General features: G+C 48.3%; 1 protein-coding gene across 1 annotated transcript in view; it reads left to right on the top strand.

Moving 5' to 3' along the window:
• UBR4 (ubiquitin protein ligase E3 component n-recognin 4) overlaps positions 1 to 21268 on the top strand; it is a 145752-nt gene that overhangs the window by 64393 nt on the left and 60091 nt on the right. Inside the window, exons 51-64 of the mRNA XM_079987392.1 lie at positions 1874 to 1937; positions 3933 to 4067; positions 6484 to 6658; positions 7876 to 8016; positions 8825 to 8946; positions 9955 to 10066; positions 11242 to 11372; positions 12796 to 12973; positions 13987 to 14091; positions 14980 to 15117; positions 17271 to 17445; positions 18603 to 18699; positions 19550 to 19657; positions 21012 to 21128. Of these exons, the coding sequence (XP_079843518.1) occupies positions 1874 to 1937; positions 3933 to 4067; positions 6484 to 6658; positions 7876 to 8016; positions 8825 to 8946; positions 9955 to 10066; positions 11242 to 11372; positions 12796 to 12973; positions 13987 to 14091; positions 14980 to 15117; positions 17271 to 17445; positions 18603 to 18699; positions 19550 to 19657; positions 21012 to 21128 (1798 nt within the window). The remainder of the gene's footprint in view (positions 1 to 1873; positions 1938 to 3932; positions 4068 to 6483; positions 6659 to 7875; positions 8017 to 8824; positions 8947 to 9954; positions 10067 to 11241; positions 11373 to 12795; positions 12974 to 13986; positions 14092 to 14979; positions 15118 to 17270; positions 17446 to 18602; positions 18700 to 19549; positions 19658 to 21011; positions 21129 to 21268) is intronic.

The raw sequence follows: 21268 nt of genomic DNA, 5'->3' as shown, positions 1-21268 counted from the left end.
CCACATATGCTCTTTGGAGGGAATAGGTGGCATATAAATGCGGTAAATAAATGTACCCATTCTTCTGATAGGAAGACAAAATAGGGAAGTATTATAATTGTGTGTGTTATAATTCTATGGCCCAGGGCTTAAAGATTATTGCTATTTTCTTAAATGAAGTTTTTGCCCCCCCAAGAAGGGGGGGGGGGAATATGTGTTGAATATTTGTGTGCGACGGCTGCTGGAATCTCAGAAGCCACATTTGGGTTGTGTGCATCTCCAGATCACTTCTGCCTCAGGTTTGTCAGAGCTGCATGAGCTTCCAGGAAGCTTGATTTACCGTATTTTCTGCTCTATAAGACTTACTTTTTCTCTCCTAAAAAGTAAGGGGAAATGTGTGCATGTCTTATGGAGCGAATGCAGGCTGCGCAGCTATCCCAGAAGCCAGAACAGCAAGAGGGATTGCTGCTTTCACTGCACAGCGATCCCTCTTGCTGTTCTGGCTTCTGAGATTCAGAATATTTTTTTTTCTTGTTTTCCTCCTCTAAAAACTAGGTGTGTCTTGTGGTCTGGTGCGTCTTATAGAGCGAAAAATACGGTAATTTTTCTTGGGAAGTGTTACCGGTCCTCCTTGTCTTCTCGATGAATTCTCAACCATTTTCTTCCCCACAACTAAAAGCACCCAGTGGTTCTAGCTTTTCTTTGTTGTGGAGTTGCTCCTAGACCCCCTGATTATTTTAGTTGTCCACTTCTGCACCTTTCCCCCCAGTTCTATGACATTCCCCTTTTTTTCTCTTTTGAGATGGGGCAGCCAGAACCGCCCCCATAACTGCATTCTTTATTTGTCTTGCCAGCCTGACGTGTGGGAAGCTGCCTTACACTGAGTCAGACCCTTGGTCCAGCTAGCTCAGTATTGCCTGGCACTGACTGGCAGCAATGGCTCTCCAGGATCTTAAGCAGGGTTTTCTCCCAGCCCTACCTGGAAATGCCGTGCAAAGCAGGTGTTCAACCACTGAGCTACCACCCTTCCCATAATGCAATGGGATGCTCTTTTTTACGAGTTAAAAAATAAATAAATTGTGGAAGTGACGTTTCCTCTTTACAGGCAACCAGGTGGGTGATTGCTTGCATCCTGGAGAGATTTAAGGGTGTTTTTTTTGCCAGAGATGTGCCAGATCTGGGCTTTTTTGAGTGCTGTTCCTCACTGTCTGCCATTCAGTTTTGCTGAAAAAGATGTTATAATATTCTGCAATTTTTGACGGGGGAGAGTGACCTCTTTGGGAACAGCAAACGCCCCCTAAAGCCCCTCTGAGCAGCCTCTTTATATGGCTTTCCCTAACCCCCCCTTCTCCGCAAAAGTACATGTCACGCCACCCCTTGATCTGCTCCGCACGTGTGTGTGCTTCTCAGAGCAGAAGAGGGGGGAGCCGTGCTGATGAATCAGTCCTGTCAATGCCATCCAAGTTATCCCTGCTGCAGGCTGTGTAAGGAGAAACGTTCTTATCCTCTTTGGGGAGAGAAAAGCCTCTCTTTCTCTCTCCCCCCCCCCCACCTTCCCCATGGATTTGCAGAAGCGGCCCTAAGTTTTTTCTCTGAGCGGGAGCCAGGTTTAACTCTCTGGTCTGCAGCACAATGAATGAGATATGCACGATGCCTGTGGCAGTATTTTTTATTTTATTTTTTTACATTTATCTTGCTGCGATTCCTTTCTCTCTTTTGGTGGTGCCGGCAAGGGACTTGGCATCTCTTAGCGCTCCCTCTCTCCCTCCCTCTCTCTTTCTGAGCCACCCAGAGCTGCTGCTTGCCATGAAGCAAAGAAATAAATAAATCTTAAGGAGTCTTGCCTTTTTTTCCCCTGAAACCAGCTTTCTCCTTCATTTTTTACCCCCTCCAGGCTAGTAGTCAGTTCTTTAGAAGCTCTGGAAAGCTGCTTTGCCGTCGGACCAGTCAACGAGAAGGCAAGTAACTTTTCTTGAGGTTTTGGGAACGTTGCGGGTTTAGCTTTGGGGCGGGGAGGGCGGGAGGTGGATACACAGCAAAGGGGATCAGCCACCCTCTAAGCCCTGATCTCCCCTCCACCCACCCACCCCAAAAGTGTTCTTATTTGCTGATTTGACTTTGATGCCGCTGGAAGCGGAGATCTGTCAGGAAAGCTGCCTAGCCAAAAAAGAAAGAGGGAGAAAAGGGGTTTTTTTGGAGCTGGGTTTGAAAGCCACTGTTCACTTCTCTGAGCATTGCCAGCAGGGAGAGATTTGTTCCTGCACCAGAGGGGTTTTTTGTGGGGGACGGTGGGCTTGTAGGAGACCTGTACTTGCTGGGTCAGACTTTACTGCTGCATTCCAAATGCCTGGTCTCCATCAGTGGCTCATTTGGGAGACTTTATAGCAAAGGGCCTTTCTGGCCCTGGGGGCCAGATCTTTATCTAACAGCCTACAGGATAACCTTGACAGCCGTTTGATCCCCCCTGCCAACTCTGCAGTTCCGGGACAGGCAGGCCGGACCACTCACCTATCGACTCACTTGACAGCATTCTGCCCTTTGGAGGAAGATAGTGACCAAGCAGGATTGAACTCCCCGCCCATCAGCTGCTGTGTTTTGTGCAAAGATCCCCTGAAGAACCAGTGTACATACCTGAGCTAAGCAAGATTGAACACCCGCCCTCAGCAGATGGGCCAGGGGCATAGGCGTTGCTGGGGGGAGGTAGCTTCCCCCCAAATCCTCAAAAAGTATTAAAAAGCATTAAAAATACTCAGTTCTGCAGGGGTTGGGTATGCACACTGGTTCCCCATGGAGAACATGCGCAACTGAACCAAACAGGATTTAACTCTCCCTCGTTCCTGACCGCTGGGGTTACATCACCCCATTGACAAGTGGATATACAGTGGTGCCTCGCAAGACAAAATTAATCCGTTCCGTGAGTCTCTTTGTATAGCGGTTTTTTCATCTTGCGAAGCAAGCCCATTTTAGCGGATCAGCTTATCAGCAGCTTATCAGCGGATCAGCTGATAAGCGGCTTAGGGCTTAGGAAAAGGGGGGGGGGAGGGGAAAAAACCCGCAGGAACTCGCAAGACATTTCGTCTTGCGAAGCAAGCCCATAGGGAAATTTGTTTTGCGAAGCGCCTCCAAAACGGAAAACCCTTTTGTCTAGCGGGTTTTCCGTCTTGCGAGGCGTTCATCTTGCAGGGCACCACTGTAGCTTAAGGAAAACTGGAGTCCCATGGGCCAGAGGCACCCACCCTGCTTTATTTGGTAGTTGACAAACACATTCAGGCCTTCCAGGGTCCCAAGCTACTGTATTTTTCGCTCTATAGGACGCACCGGACCATAGGACACACCTTGTTTTAGAGGGGGAGAACAAGAAAAAAAAATTCTCCCCCTCTCTGCTCAGCACCCCTTCAGCGAAGCGGCAGGAGAAACAGAGCCCCTTCCATTTCTCCTCCCACTTGGCTGAAGGGGCACTGTGCAGCTCTCCCTCTCTGCTGAAGCCAGGAGAGTCTTGCTCTCCTGGCTTCAGTGAAAGGAACCTGAAGCCTGCGGAGCGCAGCGGGAACTCGCTCTGCGCTCCGAAGGCTTCAGGTGGCTATCCCTGAAGCCTTCGGAGCGCAGCGCAAGTTCCCGCTGCGCTCCGCAGGCTTTGGGTTCCTTTTGCTGAAGCCTGAGGGAGCGCTCCCTCTGCGCTTCGGAGGCTTCGCGTTGCTATTGCTGAAGCCAAGGAGCCTGCATTCGCTCCCTAGGACACACACACATTTCCCCTTAATTTTTGGAGGGGGAAAAGTGTGTCCTATAGAGCGAAAAATACGGTAAGTTTCCAAAGAGCCATGTTGTTGTTGTTTGTCTACAGCCAACTTTATGGGACTGTTTACTCTTTGTTTCCTGCCTTTCTGCTTGATGATGCTTTTGGGTGGAAACTCCCAACTTCAGAGGCTAGCTCAGTTTCTGTGCCCCGTTTACAGGAGAAGAGCAAGGCTGCCGCTCAAGAGTTGGCTACCATGCTTCTGTCAACGCCAGCCCCCTCCAGCGTCCAGCAGCAGACCAAGAGCCTCCTGGCCAGCCTCCACACCAGCCGCTCGGCCTACCACAACCACAAGGTAAAGCCACAGAGCCATCTTCATTCTCCTACCACACAAACCTTTGGGGTTCCATGTCCCAGGCGCCAATGGCTTCCCTGAGTTTCCCATCCTTGACGGATTTATTTTTGGCTTTCTTGTGTCTCAGATAAACCCTTGCGCCTCCATGTAGATGCTTCAGAGGGGTCTGGGGTGGTTTTCAGGAGCTGTTCCCTTGAGGCCTCCCTGTCTGCAGCTGTGGAGAAGGGAGGGTCTGTATGTTCCAAAAGAGAGGTAGCCGCTGCCGTGCTGCTCTCCTGATGCTGCTGAACTTACATCACCCAAACCAGCGACATCTGGGGCATAGCTGTCAACATTTCCCTTTGTTAAAGGGAAATCCCCTTATTCTGAATAGGATTCCTCACAAGAAAAGGGAAAAGTTGACAGCTATGATCCGGGGGGGGGGGGGGGCGGTTACCACAATTGGCTGTCCCTGCCCTGGAACAACTCCCCGCAGATTCACAGAAGTAGTGGTGGCAGGTGTGGAAGAAAACCAAGCCTTCACTTCGTGACTAGGGCAACTGAGTTCAAGACAAGGCAATTGTGTTGGAGAAGAGACCCTCACCAGCATTACTCCTGTCTGAACTGATCAACATGGCGTTCTTCTCTCATATACAATGTTTAACTGCTTTTGCAACGTTAACACAACCTGGTTAATAAGAAAGCACAATAAACTAGCTTTGCAGGGAAAACAACAACAAGAAACCCTCAAACACTCCTCGCTTCCTTCACCCTTTCTTTCCCACCCTCATGCTGACTCTCTTTTACAGACCCCAGACCTATCTGTTTTGCTTCCACTAGCAGCCTCACAGAAGGGACGTGGGTGGCGCTGTGGGTTAAACCACAGAGCCTAGGACTTGCAGATCAGAAGGTCGGCGGTTCGAATCCCCGTAACGGGGTGAGCTCCTGTTGCTCGGTCCCTGCTCCTGCCAACCTAGCAGTTCGAAAGCACGTCAAGGTGCAAGTAGATAACTAGGTACTGCTCTGGCGGGAAGGTAAACGGCTATTCTATGCGCTGCTCTGGTTCGCCAGAAGCGGCTTAGTCATGCTGGCCACATGACCCGGAAGCTGTATGCTGGCTCCCTCAGCCAGTAAAGCGAGATGAGCACCACAACCCCAGAGTCGGCCACGACTGGACCTAATGGTCAGGGGTCCCTTTCCCTTTCCCTTTAGCAGCCTCACTGAGGTGCCCTCAAGCAGTTTGTGAGGAACTCCCCTAGAAAACGTCTCATAATAACCAGAATGGAGGGGGCAGGGTACTCCAGAGTGGATCCTGTTTCTCCTGTTTCTGTGGGGAGGAAGAACTACAGCGGGGGGGGGTCTCCTCCAGTGGACTCTTGTCCCTGGCCTTCCCTGTGGAGCGACTCAGACCTGTGAACTGTCTCTGGTTAACCTCCCCCCGCAGTTCAAGTGCACTGCTCAGAACGAGGTGGATGTTTGGTCTCTTGATCAGTCCAGGATTTGCTCCTGAGCCTTCCTGTCCTCTGTCCTCTTTCTTTCTTTTTTAAAAAATTGATTAACAAACCAGAGTGGAAGCATAACAAGAAGAAAACAAAGAACCAGAGATTTAAACTGTAAAGCATCACAGGCTGGAAGGCTGTGCAAAGTTACAGCTCAGCTCCAAAGGGATAATAAAGTATTAATGCATACAAAGATTCCTTTAGCAAATAATAAAGATTTATAAAAATAGAAGTACTCTCCACCTGCGTGTTCCTTTATAGAGCCTTTATTCTCAATAATATAGTCTTAAGTGAGCCATACATTTGCATATACTGGCGACACTGAATGACCGTGTGCCTCAAATAGTCATTTGAATGCTGCCTTTTAGATACTTTAAGTTTATGAGATACCTTTCCAAGAAGGGCAAACTGTTTTGGTTGGTTTTTTAAAATAATAATAATAATAATAATAATAATAATAATAATAATGCTTTATTGTTCATTTCCTACATATATACAACACGTAGTCATCTTCATTTTGATAAATCCGGTAATTATATCACAAGAGATACATACAGTTTCAACTATGTGCTTTCTACATGAACCTATGACTTCTCACCCTCACCATGTTTCCTTTATATTAAACATCTTGCTTTACTTAACCATTGTTTATAAAAATTCTCTTTTCTCTTTTGATATCATTTTCCATCATATGTATTATTTTCAGAAATCATTCAAAGGCAACTACCGTGTTTAAGTTACAGCTACTTTTCAAATAGTTTTTGAAGTTATCCCATTCTAGAATGAACTCCTGTCTGGGTTTATCTCTTTCTGAAAGGGAGGCTAATTCTGCATATTCTGTCAATTTGAGTAACCATTCGACTCTGGTAGGGAGTTTATCATTTTTCCAATATGTCACAAGAAGCACTCTTCTTGGGTAAACTCTTCTCTCTTTGTAGGATCAGGCTCTGCTGAGCAAAGCCATCCAGTATCTGACGGCTTCAAGCAAAGAGGGGAAGGACCTTGACCCGGAAGTGTTCCAGAGGCTGGTCATCACTGCCCGCTCCATCGCCATCATGAGGCCCAATAACTTGGTCCACTTCACAGAGTCAAAGCTGCCTCAGCTGGAAGCAGGTGCATCAAGCTCCCTTCTGCTCCCCTTCCCTTTGCCATTTTTGTTCATGCGTTGGCTTCTCGTTCATATTTCTGACCCTCGTGGTAGTAATGAATTGTATTTGTTCGGCTATAAACCATCACAAAGCAAAATTGCATTCAAAACCGAACCACAGATTTGGTACCTAATTTTGTGGCAGAGAAACATGCAAGGTTGCCTAGCTTTCCTCATCCAATAGTGAAAAGCATGCTAGCTCATGTGGTGCAACAAAAAATTTCCTGTGGCTAAACTTGGGACAGATATTTTCCACAAGGATCTTGTATAAAGGGCTCTGGGTAACATAGTGAACAACGCTGTTTTACAAGGAGTACAGAAATGCTGTTCCAAGTGTAATTCTTACAGCAGCAAAATCCAGAAAGGCAGAGGGTATAACAATTTAAGTCTTAATTCATAGCGAATTGGTGAAGCCTGTTATTCCAGCAGGCCTTTGAGAACCGACTGTTTTTAAGGAAGGGCCTTTCAAATAGTGCTATGCTGTTTTTACTGTTTGTATTTTAGTAGGGTTGTTTCTTACATTGTTTTAATTCCACTATAGTTAAATTACTTTTAAACTATTATCTATTCTATATTTTTAGCTTTCTGCATTTTATCTGTGTTTTAGTTTTTGTAACATGCTTTGAGTCCTGGCGCTGGGAAAAAGACACGGGATGTTGATGATGATGATGATAATGATAACAAAAGCAATTTTTGTCAGAGCCAAAGTAGTTAACTCCATATGGAGTTAACAAAGTAGTTAACTCCCTCATTGCGAGAAGCAAAGCTACAGGGAACCAGGCAGAGGGCCTTCTCGGTAGTGGCACCCGCCCTGTGGAACGCCCTTCCAGCAGATGTCAAAGTGATAAACAACTACCTGACATTCAGAAGACATCTTAAGGCAGCCCTGTTCAGGGAAGCTTTTAACGTGTGATATTTTACTGTATTTTTGGTTTCTATAGAAGCCGCCCAGAGTGGCTGGGGAGGCCCAGCCAGATGGGCGGGGTATAAATAATAAATTATTATTATTGTTATTATTATTATTCTGATAGTCTTAATAGAGGGATGCAACATATTTCTCGCTTGCTCCATGGGATGCTTTGGGTGGTCTGTTTTTGACATAGTTAAAACCAAACAAACCTGCAGCTAGCTAGCTAGCTAGCTAACTCTCTCTCTTCCTTTTTCTTTTTAAAACAACGTTCAGAAGGGGGTGAAGAAGCTCAGGAGACCCAGAAGAACGCCGAAGGAGAAGGGTGCACTTTTATTACTCAGCTGGTCAACCATTTCTGGAAACTGCATGCCTCAAAGCCCAAGAACGCCTTCTTGGCCCCTGCTTGCTTGCCAGGTACTCGCTTTCTATCTTTAAAACTTGCTTGAGTCGCTTGTTCCTGAGCTCACCTGCAGGGCAAGCAAACAAGGAACTCGGATAGAAATGCAGGAAGCCCCCTTACACCAAATCAACCGATTTGGCCTGCCCAGGGGGTGTGGGTTGCCAAGAGGGGCAGCCAAAGAAGAGAAGTCAGGGGAAGAGAAACTGTTTTTGTTCCAAGTGCTGCAGCCCCTTTTGAGGAGGACTTTCTGGAGAGGGGTGGGAAATGTCCAGAGGCAAAAAGTAGGTGTAGCAATGAATGTGAATGTTACCTTTGCCCAGTCGGGCAAAGGCAGAGGTTTCTGCGCAGACACACACGCATACACATGTGCGTTCTCCATCCATGCAAGCAAAGAGGCATTATCACAGTTCAAGCCAGGCAAAAGCACGTGTGGAGGGTGCAGAATGGGGCCAGTGAGTGGGCATGGCCTTGGGAAGAAGCCCAAGGGCCAGATGGAGAAGCCTGGAGGGCCATAGTTTCCTCACTCTTTCTTCAGGTCCAGCATACAAATGCCCTGGGCTGTTGAAGGAGGCCTTGAGTGCTCCATCCCTCCTCTGCTAGCCCCCAACAGACTAGTGGAACAAAACTGCAGGCTAGTAACTTCCTTTGTGGGCTTTATTAACCAGGTGGAATTGGTTTGTGCCATCAGAGCAGCGACTGCAGCACTTTCCCCCTCTTGTCCCTGTGGGCAAAAAAAAAGTAAAAGATACAAAACACCTCAACCCATCAATTGTCAAAATCCCTAAAAAACAAAACCCCTCCTCCTTTCTTTCCCCACCTTAGGCTTGACCCACGTGGAAGCCACCGTCAACGCTCTTGTGGACATAATCCATGGCTATTGCACCTGCGAGCTGGACTGCATCAACACAGCCTCCAAAATCTACATGCAGATGTTGCTGTGCCCGGTACAACTCTGAGCCGCTTTGGTTTGGGGGCAGGGTGGCGGGAGGAAGGGAGAGATGCCTGCGTGCAGCCAAATCCGTTCACTCTGGCTCTTGAGGTTCCATCACTCTGGAGAGATACTGGAGACCCCTGGGCTTGAAAGGCTCTTTCTGCCCTTTTATATGCTGCCTGCTGTTCATCATCTGCATGTCTGGGGATTTGGGGAATGGCGTCATCTGATGACGCATAGCAGTCTCTCCCTCCTCTCATCTGAATCAAGAGAATCTCCACCAGAGAAGAATGCAGGAAATGGCATTCTGCAGAGTCAGGCCCTTCGTCCATGTAGCCTAGTATTGTCTGTACTGTCTGGCAGTGGTTTCAGGCTAGGTATCTCTCCCTTCCTTACCTGGATGAATGTGGGAGCTTTTCTCCCTTTCCTTAACAATGAAGCAAGATTGTAGCCCTTGTATTTGCAAATGAAGAGTAGAATTAAACAGGTGGAAATGAAGCTGCCTTATACTGAATCAGACCATTGGCCCATCTAGCTTAGTATTGCCTGCACTGACCGGCAGCAACTCTCCTGGCTTCCAGGCAGGAGGCTCTCACAGCCCTACCTGAACATGCTGGTGATTGAACCTGTGACCATTTGCATTCAAGGCAGGTGCTCTGCCGCTGAGCGACCACTCTTTCTATCCATCGAGAGGACATATCCACATAACCCCTTTGTAGACGTAGCTCGCAGGCTAGAGCATATCAAGCTGCTCTTAATGTTGTATTTTAAATGCTGGCGACCTGCCCTGGGACCTTATGGTGAAGGGTGGATAATGAATCAAATTATGATTATTAATGATGGCGGTGGTGCTTTTCGGGGGACATCAAGCAGCAGGTTTCATCTCCGGTCAAAAGAATTTTGGAAGCCGGTCGGGGGAAGATCCTAGCCAGAGATCATCGGTGCCATGCTGTTTTAACGGCTGCATGGAACGATGGCAGGGGAATGACATAGGCTGACTTTTGCTTTGCTTGCTATCCAGGATCCGGCTGTGAGCTTCTCCTGCAAGCAAGCTTTGATTCGTGTGTTGAGGCCCAGGAACAAGCGGAGGCACGTGACACTGCCCTCGTCTCCTCGGAGCAACACCCCGATGGGTAACTAGTACTTGGTTTTTGGCTAGCACGGATGTGCTGGAGGAGTTCCCCTCTTGTGGGGCCTGTGCCATATGAAACCCTAGTTTAAAATCCCCCCGCAAGCTGACCCGCAGTCAGAATGTCAGAATTTTGGTACTAGGCAAGATCCCAAGAGAGCAACTATGCATCCTACAGAGATGCATGTGGCTAGGATTGGAGCTTCCTAATTTGTACCTCCTTTCCTACACCTGAAATTCCATAGCACAAGTGGAGAACCATTTTATGCCCAAGGGCCGCAATCCGTTCCAGGCAACCTTCTGAGGGCCAGATGCAAAAGTGGTTGGAGCAAAAAAATGTACATCATGCATTTGTACAATAGACTAGCTTCTAAACACACACAGTCCCCTATCAACCCTCCATCCAGACAAGCAAGGGGACTATTATCAGAGTTCAATGATGCATCTTGTTGTCTTGGTCCCACGGAAACCAGTTTTACAAAGTAGTTGACCGATGAATCCCATTGCCTTTCAATAGTAAAGGTAAAGGGACCCCTGACCATTAGGTCCAGTCGTGGCCGACTCTGGGGTTGCGGCGCTCATCTCACTTTATTGGCCAAGGGAGCTGGCATACATCTTCCGGGTCATGTGGCCAGCATGACTAAGCCGCTTCTGGCGAACCAGAGCAGCACATGGAAACGCAGTTTACCTTTCCGCCATAGCGGTACCTATTTATCTACTTGCACTGCATGCTTTTGAACTGCTAGGTTGGCAGGAGCAGGGACCGAGCAACGGGAGCTCACCCCGTCGTGGGGATTCGAACCACCGACCTTCTGATCGGCAAGCCCTAGGCTCTGTGGTTTAACCCACAGCGCCACCCATGTCCCTACTTTCAATAGTACTCGGTCACAAATAGCTTTAATTGGATTGGGGCCAATGTGTTTAAAAGGCAGCAGGTAGAGAATGGTACGGTCATATGCAGAGGGCCATATTGTGCTCTCCCGGCTTGAGGCTGACATGCATAAGACTGTACCGCCCAGTGGGGGTTGTGGCTATGCAAGAGTGTCAGCTCACTTGGTGGGGGACCCGACAGCACATCCAAGGTCTCCAATCCCGGCTGCAGCAAAGCATTGTGGGATTTCTGTGTGCCCGTGCCAGTGTGCATTATATACGCGGCTGACAATACCACTTCTGCCCCAGGAGATAAAGACGATTATGACGATGACGATGCGGAGGATAAGATGCAGAGCTCTGGGATCCCGAATGGCGAAGACATCCGGCAGGAGAGCCAGGAGCAAAGCGAGGTGGACCACGGGGATTTTGAGATGGTGGTGAGTCTCACCGGCTTCATTTCCAAAAGGGACTTGGTGGGTAGGCAATGTGATGCTGGACTTCAACTCCCATCATTGACATCCCCATTGGCTGTGCTGGTTGGGGTGGATGGGAGTCATAGTCTCATCAACATCTAGAGCGCACTGTCTTGCCAGCCCCCTAAGACCAGACTGATCATAGGAGGAGGCAGTGGTCCATCAGGCAAGCACAAAAATTGACCCTCTTTTAGGCTCAGCATCAAAGCTGTGTAGGCTGGGGATCAAGAACCTGTGGCCCTCCAGACGTTGTTGGACTCCCAGCATCAGCCAATATGATTCAAGGTCAGGGATTAAGGGAGATGGGAGTCTAGCAGCCCCTGGAGGGCCACAGATGGCTTTCATCTCTGTAGTAGAACCTCCTACCTTCTCCCTCTCCGCTATAGAATTTCAATGGGCCACTTGAGTGCATATCATCAGACATTTTGTTGATCTTGTGTTCTTAAAAAGTTTGTTATTCATTGTTTAATAAGGGGGTGTGTGGGACCAAACAGCCAGTAGACTCTGTACAAAAAACACTGGCCTTTTAAGGAAAACTATGTGTCCTGGCTGTACCTTGTAAGATTTTTTTTGTGTATGTGTGTGTACAGTGGTGCCTCGCAAGACGAAATTAATCCGTTCCGTGAGGCTCTTCGTATAGCGGTTTTTTCGTCTTGCGAAGCAAGCCCATTGACAGCTTAGCGGATTAGCACTATTAGCGGTTTAGCGGCTTTTAGCGATCAGCTGTTAAGCGGCTTATCAGCGGATCAGCTGATAAGCGGCTTAGCGGCTTAGGAAAAGAGGGAAAAAAGGGGGAAAAACCCGCAGGAACTCGCAAGACATTTTCGTCTTGCAAAGCAAGCCCATAGGGAAATTCGTTTTGCGAAGCGCCTCCAAAACGGAAAACCCTTTCGTCTAGCGGGTTTTCCGTCTTGCGAGGCGTTTGTCTTGCGGGGCACCACTGTACTTGCCCAACAATTGGGTTCTGGAGGCATTTTGGGCGGGGCTGGCTGCCCTGGTATCTATCTGTCTATGTAGCAAAGTGCAGAGGCAGCATACCAGATGCTGTAGACAAATATCTGAAGGACAGCTCTCATGTAGAAGAAGCTGGAGCAGACTTACTCCCCATTGGCTCCAGAAGGCAGGATTAAACATAGGCCATGCTCAGAATGGGTTGCATCCTGCTAACTCCTATTCAAATTAAGCCCATGATGGAAATTAAAAGTATGCTGTTGCCATAAATTCCAGTGAGTCTGATTTGAGTAGACCTAGCATTGGGTACTCTTTTGTGCATCTCATGTGCATTTTCAACAGTAATTAACCAGATGGTTATTTTACAGCACTGCTTTGTATTGTGCGTTGGGCAAAGGGTGCTATGGCATCAACCCCACTTCTCTTTCTCCCCTAGTCCGAGTCGATGGTGTTGGAGACAGCAGAGAACGTGAACAATGGCAACCCCTCTCCTCTGGAAGCCCTCTTGGCTGGGGCTGAGGGGTTTCCTCCCATGCTGGACATCCCCCCAGATGCCGACGATGAGACGATGGTGGAGCTTGCCATTGCCCTGAGTCTGCAACAAGACCAGCAAGGTGAGAAGCACCTGCGGGGAGGGGCATGGAGGGAGAGGGTCAGGTTGCCCCCAGTTCAATAAAGCTGTGCTCTGCCTCCACTGTCAGAGGCAGTAACGCTGGACACCAGTTGCTGGGAATCAGAAGTGGGGAGAGCACTGCTATTGTTCTCATGTCCTGCTTGTTGGTTTCCCTTTGTGGCATCTGATTGGCCACTGAGAGCAGGATGCTGGACTAGGTGGGCCACTGGCCTGATTTCGTAAGCTTTCATGTACAGTGGTACCTCGGGTTACATGTGCTTCAGGTTACAGACTCCGCTAACCGAGAAATAGTACCTCAGGTTAAGAACTTTGCTTCAGGATGAGAACAGAAATCGTGCTCTGGCGGCAGCGGGAGGCCCCATTAGCTAAAGTGGTGCTTCAGGTTAAGAACAGTTTCAGGTTAAGAACGGACCTCCGGAATGAATTAAGTACTTAACCCGAGGTACCACTGTATGTGGCTTAGGATGTTCTCAGTCTGGTTTTGTAATTTTAATATTGAAATTTGTTTTATACTTAATTGTGGATTGCTGCGAGCCCTTTTTTTTAAATCCGTGGGAAGAATTATAAATTTAATTAACCTAGGTAAAGTAACCGACTCTCGGGTTGTGGCGCTCATCTCGCTTTATTGGCTGAGGGAGTCGGCGTACAGCTTCTGGGTCATGTGGCCAGCATGACTAAGCCGCTTCTGGCGAACCAGAGCAGCGCACGGAAACGCCGTTTACCTTCCCACCAGAGCGGTACCTGTTTATCTACTTGCACTTTGACATGCTTTCGAACTGCTAGGTTGGCAGGAGCAGGGACCGAGTCACTTCCAGATTTGCTGCTTGAATGAAGGGTTATTTGGAGGTGACATTTGGGGAGAGCATCACTCTTCCTCGAGGCCAAAGCATTTTCACTTGCTGTATGAATGAAGGCACATCCCTGGGTGTTTGCTTTTCTGGGGATGAGGATCTCCACCTTTTCAGAGGTATTTTTCTACCTTTCCTTGCACAGGAAGCAGCAGCAGTGCACTTGGCCTGCAGAGCCTAGGGCTGTCCGGCCAAGCCCCCAGCTCTTCATCTCTCGACGCCGGGACCCTTTCAGACACGACGGCATCAGGTAACTGTTCACAGCGTAAAACCCCAAATGATACCTCCTGTTTCAGAGCGCAGGCAATATCACTTGGAATTCCGTATGTGCCTTTTAGCAGCTGGGGTGGTGTAGACATGCAGCAGCCTTATATCAAGTCAAACCATCCTCCCATCTAGCCTATCTTTGGCAGAGAAGGCTCTTTCCTGGTACCTGATAACCGCAGATGCCCTTGCCACAGAGTTACAGCCCCTGCGCATGTATCTGTGCGCTTGTATCAAAAATAATAAATATCTCAGGAATGTTAGAAGGATGTTGGAATGAAGTAATGTGGTTTTAGCAGAAATGATATAAAGGATTAAGTAAAAATGGATTGTTAATTGGTGAAAGAACAGAATGCAAAATTATAGTATATTAAGATAAATTATTAGGATAAAAATAAAGATGGAAAGGATTTGCTGAAATATCTAATTGAATTAGAATACAAAAAAGGGAGGTGTGAGGAGGTCAAGGAAATAAGCAAAGGAAACAAAGTTATGTAAAGGATTGATTTGTTTTTTTTTTTAATTATCTGCATCTTTTTCGTGTGTTTTTTTCCCTTTGTTCTTATATTGTTCTGTATTTTTATTTATTTATTTTTTTCTGTTTAAATATGTTCTTTATTTTTTCTTTTTGTAACCTTTAAAATCTCAATAAAAATCTATTGGAAAAAATAATAATAATAAATATCTCAACAATCTGCTAATTGATCGATCAAGACCACTTTTTGAAAGCCGTTTTAAAAAATCCAATTGATTATGCTGCAGCCATAATGTTTGAAATGTACTAAGAGCTTTAAAAATCCTTATTGTAAGCTTTTGTGTTGGAGTTGCTCAAAGACGGTGTTTTTACTTGTAACAGCCCTCCTTACTCTCTTAGCTCCAGCTTCTGACGACGAAGGCAGCACGGCAGCAACAGACGGGTCCACCTTGCGGACCTCCCCGGCTGACCACGGCGGCAGCGTGGGCTCCGAGAGCGGCGGCAGCGCGGTGGATTCGGTGGCCGGAGAGCACAGTGGTAATGCCCATGATTAACTTGGCTTGGGCCCCGCCCCTCCCTCCACCTGGCAGCATACAGTGGTGCCTCGCAAGACGAAAAGAATCCGTTCCGCGAGTCTCTTCGTCTTGCGGTTTTTTCGTCTTGCGAAGCAAGCCCATTAGCGGATTAGCGCTATTAGCGGCTTAGCGGATCAGCGGCTTAGCGGCTTAGAAGAAGGGGGGGAAGGAAAAAAACCCCGCAGGAACTCGCAAGACATTTTCGTCTTGCGAAGCAAGCCCATAGGAAATTCGTTTTGCGAAGCACCTCCAAAACGGAAAGCCCTTTCGTCTAGTGGGTTTTCCGTCTTGCGAGGCATTCGTCTTGCGGGGCACCACTGTATGATGGAGTAAAGATAGGAACCCAGGAAGCTGTCTTAACACTGAGTCAGAGCATTGTTCCATCTTGGATTTAGTTTTGTCGGCACTGACTGGCAGCAGCCCTCCAGGGTTTGGGGCAGGGCACCTCTCTCAGCCCTGTCTGGAGATTCCAGTGGGGATTGAACCCGCATGCAAAGCAGATTCTCTTCCACTGAGCTAGGGGCCATTCCCTGATGCAATCCCTATGTTAGATGGAGTGCTTTCCTGGCCCATTTTGAATGTGTTTACTTCATTTTAGAATTTTAATACTTTTAACTAGAGGTGTTTTGTTTTGTTTTTGAAAAAATTGAATGCTCTGTTGTCACCTGCTCTGGGACCTTGTGAAGGGCAGCTGAGGCATAAATAAATAAGCAACAGCTCTGCTGGATTGATCCACCCAGTCCAGCGTCTTGTAACCAAAATGCCACTGGGCTGTTCACTGGGGCAGCCTATCATACCCTCTTAAAGGAGTTGCACTGGCTGCCAGCCACCTGCCAGCTTTGAAGCTTAGCTATTAACCTGTAACAGCATTTGGCCAGCCTGGTTCCCTCTTCAGATGTTTTGTTTTTTTGTTTTTTTTTGGTTTTTTTATATAATATTTATTCAAATTTTAAAGATTACAAAGAGAAAAAAGAAAAAAGAAAAAAAAGAAAAATAAAAAAGACAGAAAAAATACAAAGAATTGAAAAAAAACAGATCAAACCTTTACATCACTTGCTTTCATTCACTTTCTTCCTTGACCTCCTCACACCTCCCATTTTTGTATTCTAATTCAGTTAGATATTTCAGCAAATCCTTTCCAGCTTTGTTTTTATCTTAATAATTTATCTTAATATATTGTGATTTTACATTCTCTTCTTTCACCAATTCATTTTTACTTAATCCTTTATATCTTTCCTGCTAAAACCACATAATTCTATTCCAACATCTTTCTAACATTCCTTAATTTTACAATATTTCTGAAGATAAACTTTAAATTTTTTCCAATCTTCTTCCACCGACTCTTCTCCTTGGTCTCTTCAGATGTTCTGCACTACAACTCCCATCAGCCCCATCAGGGGACCAGGTTGGCCAGAGTCTCACCTGTAAGCTGTTAAGCAGCTTGGGTGTAGGCTTCCTGAAGGAGCCCCTTTTCTTCCTGTTACCCAGCAAAGGAAGCCCTACTTTTCTAGAAGTTCTGTCAGGACTGCAAAAGAAAGACAAAGAATTAAACAAAACAATACAATGCAAAAACAAAAACACCACACAACACCAACCCCCAAACATTAAATTAACAAAACCAAACAAACACAATTTAAAACACATCTAATAACCCAGAAGTCTCTCCCCCCCCCCAATTTTAACTCTGCCCTAGTGTTTCCAGTTGCCTTATCTTCCTGCGTGCGAAAGCTTTGGTACATATCTGGTAATATTCTTGTGCGCCAGCCTTCAGATGGGAAGCAAGAAACAATGGGCTGTGCCCAGCATTAGCCTCAAGCAGAGCAGATCCTCTGAAGTGAACAGACGCAACTAACTTAGGCTTTCAGTAGACTTTCTCTATGTCGTTGGGTGCAACCCCTTTTTGCTGAATTGGAACATTGTACAAAGTCAGAACTTGAGTCCCAGGGTACCAGGCAGGGAGTCCTTCCCAGGGACTGAACCTGGGCCCTTCTGCATGCAGAATAGGCGCTCCACCACTGAGCTGCGCTGCTCCCCCAACAAATGTGTCTGTCCTGGTGTTCGGGGTCCCGGGAGCGCTGATCGCCTCTCACCCTTGCCCTGCTCCTCTCTTTCCAGTGTCTGGCCGCAGCAGCGCCTACGGAGACACGACCGCTGAGGGCCACCCTGCTGGGCCAGGGAGCGTCAGTTCCAGCACGGGCGCCATCAGCACAACCACTGGGCAGCAGGAAGGCGAAGGTTCCGAAGGGGAAGGAGAAGGAGAGGCGGAAGGAGACGTCCACACCAGCAACAGGCAAGGCCTCCCTCCTTTCTGGCTTATGGGGGGAGGGGTCTTGGGTTCCTGAGGCTAGAATGGGACACCCTGCCCTCGCCCTGCTCCATGTGTTGAGGCATATCTTCTCCCCACCCCCCGGCAGCGCATGCCGTTAAATAGATCCCTGCCAAATGAACCCACCGTTAACCTAGAAACTGTTGTGAGATGCAAATGAGAGTCGATTCAGAAGCTGCAAGTGATGTGAGCCAAAGGAACTCTTGTATGTGTAGCAGGGAACCAGATCATCAGCTGGTCAGACTGGGAAACAGTCTCTCCCTCTCCCAAATGATGGAAACTGGCTCAGCAGCCCTTTAGAGATTGGTGACGCCCACCCATTTTCCATGGTTGTTGACTGTGCTGCCCGTAGAGCTGATAAGGAGGCCATCAGGTTGGGAAAGGCCTGTCCCAAAGCACAACAGTGACGTCCTCCCAGCTGTGCAGCACCTGTCATGCAAGAAAGCCATACTTCCCTCCCATTTTTATGCGGGAAAGATACCTGGGGTCCCATTGAGCTTCCAGGATAAACATTGCAAGACTGCAGTGTCCAATCAGGGAGGCTCCCAAGGATTTGTGGGAAGTGGTGGCGGCAGCTCAGGATGCTGCCCTTTTGTTTTTTGGCCCGTGTCCTTCTGCAAGAAGCCTCCTCACCACCGACTTTCTGGGGAAAGTTGTTGATGTGGGCAGTGAACCAGTTCCTGGTTTGTTTCTCACTAGTTTGCTGCTTTTGGTGTGTGTGTGTGTGTGTGTGTGTGTGTGTGTGTGTGTGTGTGTGTGTTACATTTGGCTCTTCGCCGGCATGTGAAGACTGCACTCATACCGCATTGCTCTTATATGGAGCAGGCTGATTTAAACCAGGGTTTCCCACACTTGGCTCTCCAGCTGTTTTATGGACTACAGTTCCCATCATCCCTGACCACTGGTCCTGCTAACTAGGGATAATGGGAGTTGTAGTCGTAGAACAGCTGGAGCCCCACGTTTGGGAAACCCTGATTTAAATGAATGAACGTGACTTGAGTCCTTTCATTTGATTGGGTCCGCCCTTGAGTTAAAACTGAGTTGGCTGCAACCCTGTGTGATATTGCTTGGCCACACCTGCTGCTCTCAAATGCCTTCTCTTCTCCCCCTCTGATGTTCAGGCTGCACATGGTCCGTCTGATGCTGCTGGAGAGGCTGCTGCAGACCCTTCCCCAGCTGAGGAACGTGGGCGGGGTCCGTGCCATCCCTTACATGCAGGTAACATACAAAGCAGTCTCCCTTGCTGTTTGGATGAGAGTCATTGCTTAGGAATCTTTGCCATATTCCCTGGGTGGGGAACATCAGGCCCAGGGGTGAAATGTGGCCCTCCAAGACTCTCTGTGTGCCCCTGGGAGGCGACACAGAGGCCCTGCCTTGAACCCTCCCGGGATGTGCTTGCCTGGCTGGAAATGTGTCTTTGGACTTCAATCATGCCTCTTGTTTGCCTGGGTGGGAGGATTAGAGAGGGGGTGAGAGCATGTAGAAGCATAGCCTATTCTAGTCATTGCTGTGTCTACTCCTGCCTCTGGCCCTGCCCAGCACGTGTCCCTTAGAAGCTTTCCCAGAACTGAGTACCCCTGGCCTAGAACGTGGACTGTCCCATCATCTGCCAGGGGCCAGAAGGAGCTGCCCCCCCCCTTAATAAAATACAACAATCCTACCTTAGGGACACTGTAGTTTTCTCTGGTTACAGCTGGCTGCTGGAGTTGCTTTACCATGTTGTTTGAAATGGAAAGTACAAATGAATTGCATTGTTAACAGCCATTTTGAAACCGTGGTTTGTTCCAACCCCGTTTGTAAACGCTGGTTTGTCGCTCACTACACAGCTAGCCACACTGCACTATGGTTAGCTCCAGGAAGGGAGAGAGAGGATTTGCAGAGGATGGGGTGGGGGACAAACCACAGCTGCGAGTTGGCAGCATCGCTGTCTTTCTGAGGTTCTCAGCAGCTGTCCAGCGTGGGTACCCAGCTTGTGTGCTCCCAAGGAATGTTAATAGCGGAAGAACCTCTGTCCCGGATGCCCGCGAGGTCCCCCTTCTTTGTGCCTTATGAGCTTCTGTGTGCCCAGGTGATCCTGATGCTCACGACAGACCTGGACGGCGATGACGAGAAGGACAAGGGTGCCCTGGATAACCTCCTCGCCCAGCTCATCGCAGAACTGTGCATGGATAAAAAGGTACAGGGAACTGAGTTGCTCTCCTCCCCCTCCTGATCTCCTTTTGGCCAGGAGGGAAGGCATATTGGGTTACTACTACTTCTTCTGGTTGAGGCAGGAAAACAGATGCTTTAGGAATTAGGCTATTGCCCCCATGAGCCTCTCTTTGCTGCCTTTCTTTGAACACAGCTGCAATCGCCTTAGGCTGCCTGTGTGTTTTTTTGGCTGCCCTATTATCTTACCAGTAGTGAGTTTTTGTGCTTTTCTTCACTGCTGATGGGAGTGGAAGTCCAAAATATCAGGAGGTGTGAAGGCTTGTATAAAGTGGGACTGGGCTTCCCTCCCAGCAGCTGAGCAGGGAATGTAGCAGCACCACTCTCATCTGCAGGCAGTCCCAAGCAGAGTATTATGGCAATGTGATTTTTTTTTTGGGGGGGGGGTTGCCAAGCAACCTCCCACCCAGCCATCTCCTCCCTTCCCTTGAAGCTTTTTAAAACACAGACAGCACAAAGCAGGCTTGACAACCTGAGTCGCCCATGTCTGGCTTCTTTGGGTGATGTTGGAGGCCAACTGGTTTTGGCCCACGGGGCAGGGTGCCTAACTACTGGGAGATCTCCTGCTTTGCAACCATAAAGCTGGGATTTACTCCCCCCCCCCACTTCCTCCAACCTCCCCCTCCCCATTGATGTAGGACAGTCACCTCTTTCTGAGCCGCACAGTAGCCCCTCCACCAGTGAAACCATTTCAGGCCACTGACTGCATGGGCTACCACCAGCGAAGGGCAGCATCAAGTGGGCCTCTTTGCAGTGGAGGTGTGCGTGTTGTGGACACAAGGCAGGATGTGAACCGCCGTGATATTTTATGTGAACCACCCTTATATTTTATGTGAACCACCCTGAGACATTCGGGTATAGAAATTAAAGAAATAATAAGAATAATAGATAATAATGTGTATGGGACAGTCAGCCTTTGGACCAAGTTGGCCACCCCCAAACTGATGGTTGTTTGCTTGGAATCTCTGGTAGTGCCCTGAGATATGCATTATGGAGGGATGTCACATAGCAAGCTGCCTTATACTGAGTCAGAACGTTGGCTCAGTATTGTCTACACTGACCGGCAGCAGCCTTCCAGGGTTTCGGGCAGGAGGCATTCCCAGCCTTACCTGGACATGCATTGAACCTGGGACATTCTGCCTGCAAAGCGGATGCTCTTTGCCCCAAATCGTGGGGCAATTTGAGGCTTTCTGCGTAATCTGTTTTATTTCACCCTGCAGTTCTTGAGATTTGGGCTGGATGGGGTGGGCTTGAGGTCTACTCCTGTGCAGCTTCAGAGGCAACCAGTTCCTCTCACCTTCTCCCTTCCCCACCCTTCCCAGGACGTCTCCAAGAAAAACGAGCGCACTGCCCTGAACGAAGTCCACCTGGTGATCATGCGGCTGCTGAGCGTCTTCATGTCGCGAACGAAGTCAGGGTCCAAATCTTCCATTTGCGAGGTACCAAAATCCCTTCCGCAGTTCTGGTCTTGCAAAAGACTTTGTTACGTGAGGTTAGTAGAGGGAGAATATCTGCGTGTGGCTAATAGTACGGCCGGACCACCTCCGGAGAACAGCTCCCAAGCTCCCTTTTGCCCTTG

This window comes from Podarcis cretensis (genome assembly GCF_951804945.1).
Source record: "Podarcis cretensis genome assembly, chromosome: 8".
Lineage (NCBI taxonomy): Eukaryota > Metazoa > Chordata > Lepidosauria > Squamata > Lacertidae > Podarcis > Podarcis cretensis.
This window is presented reverse-complemented; position numbering and strand designations above follow the sequence as displayed.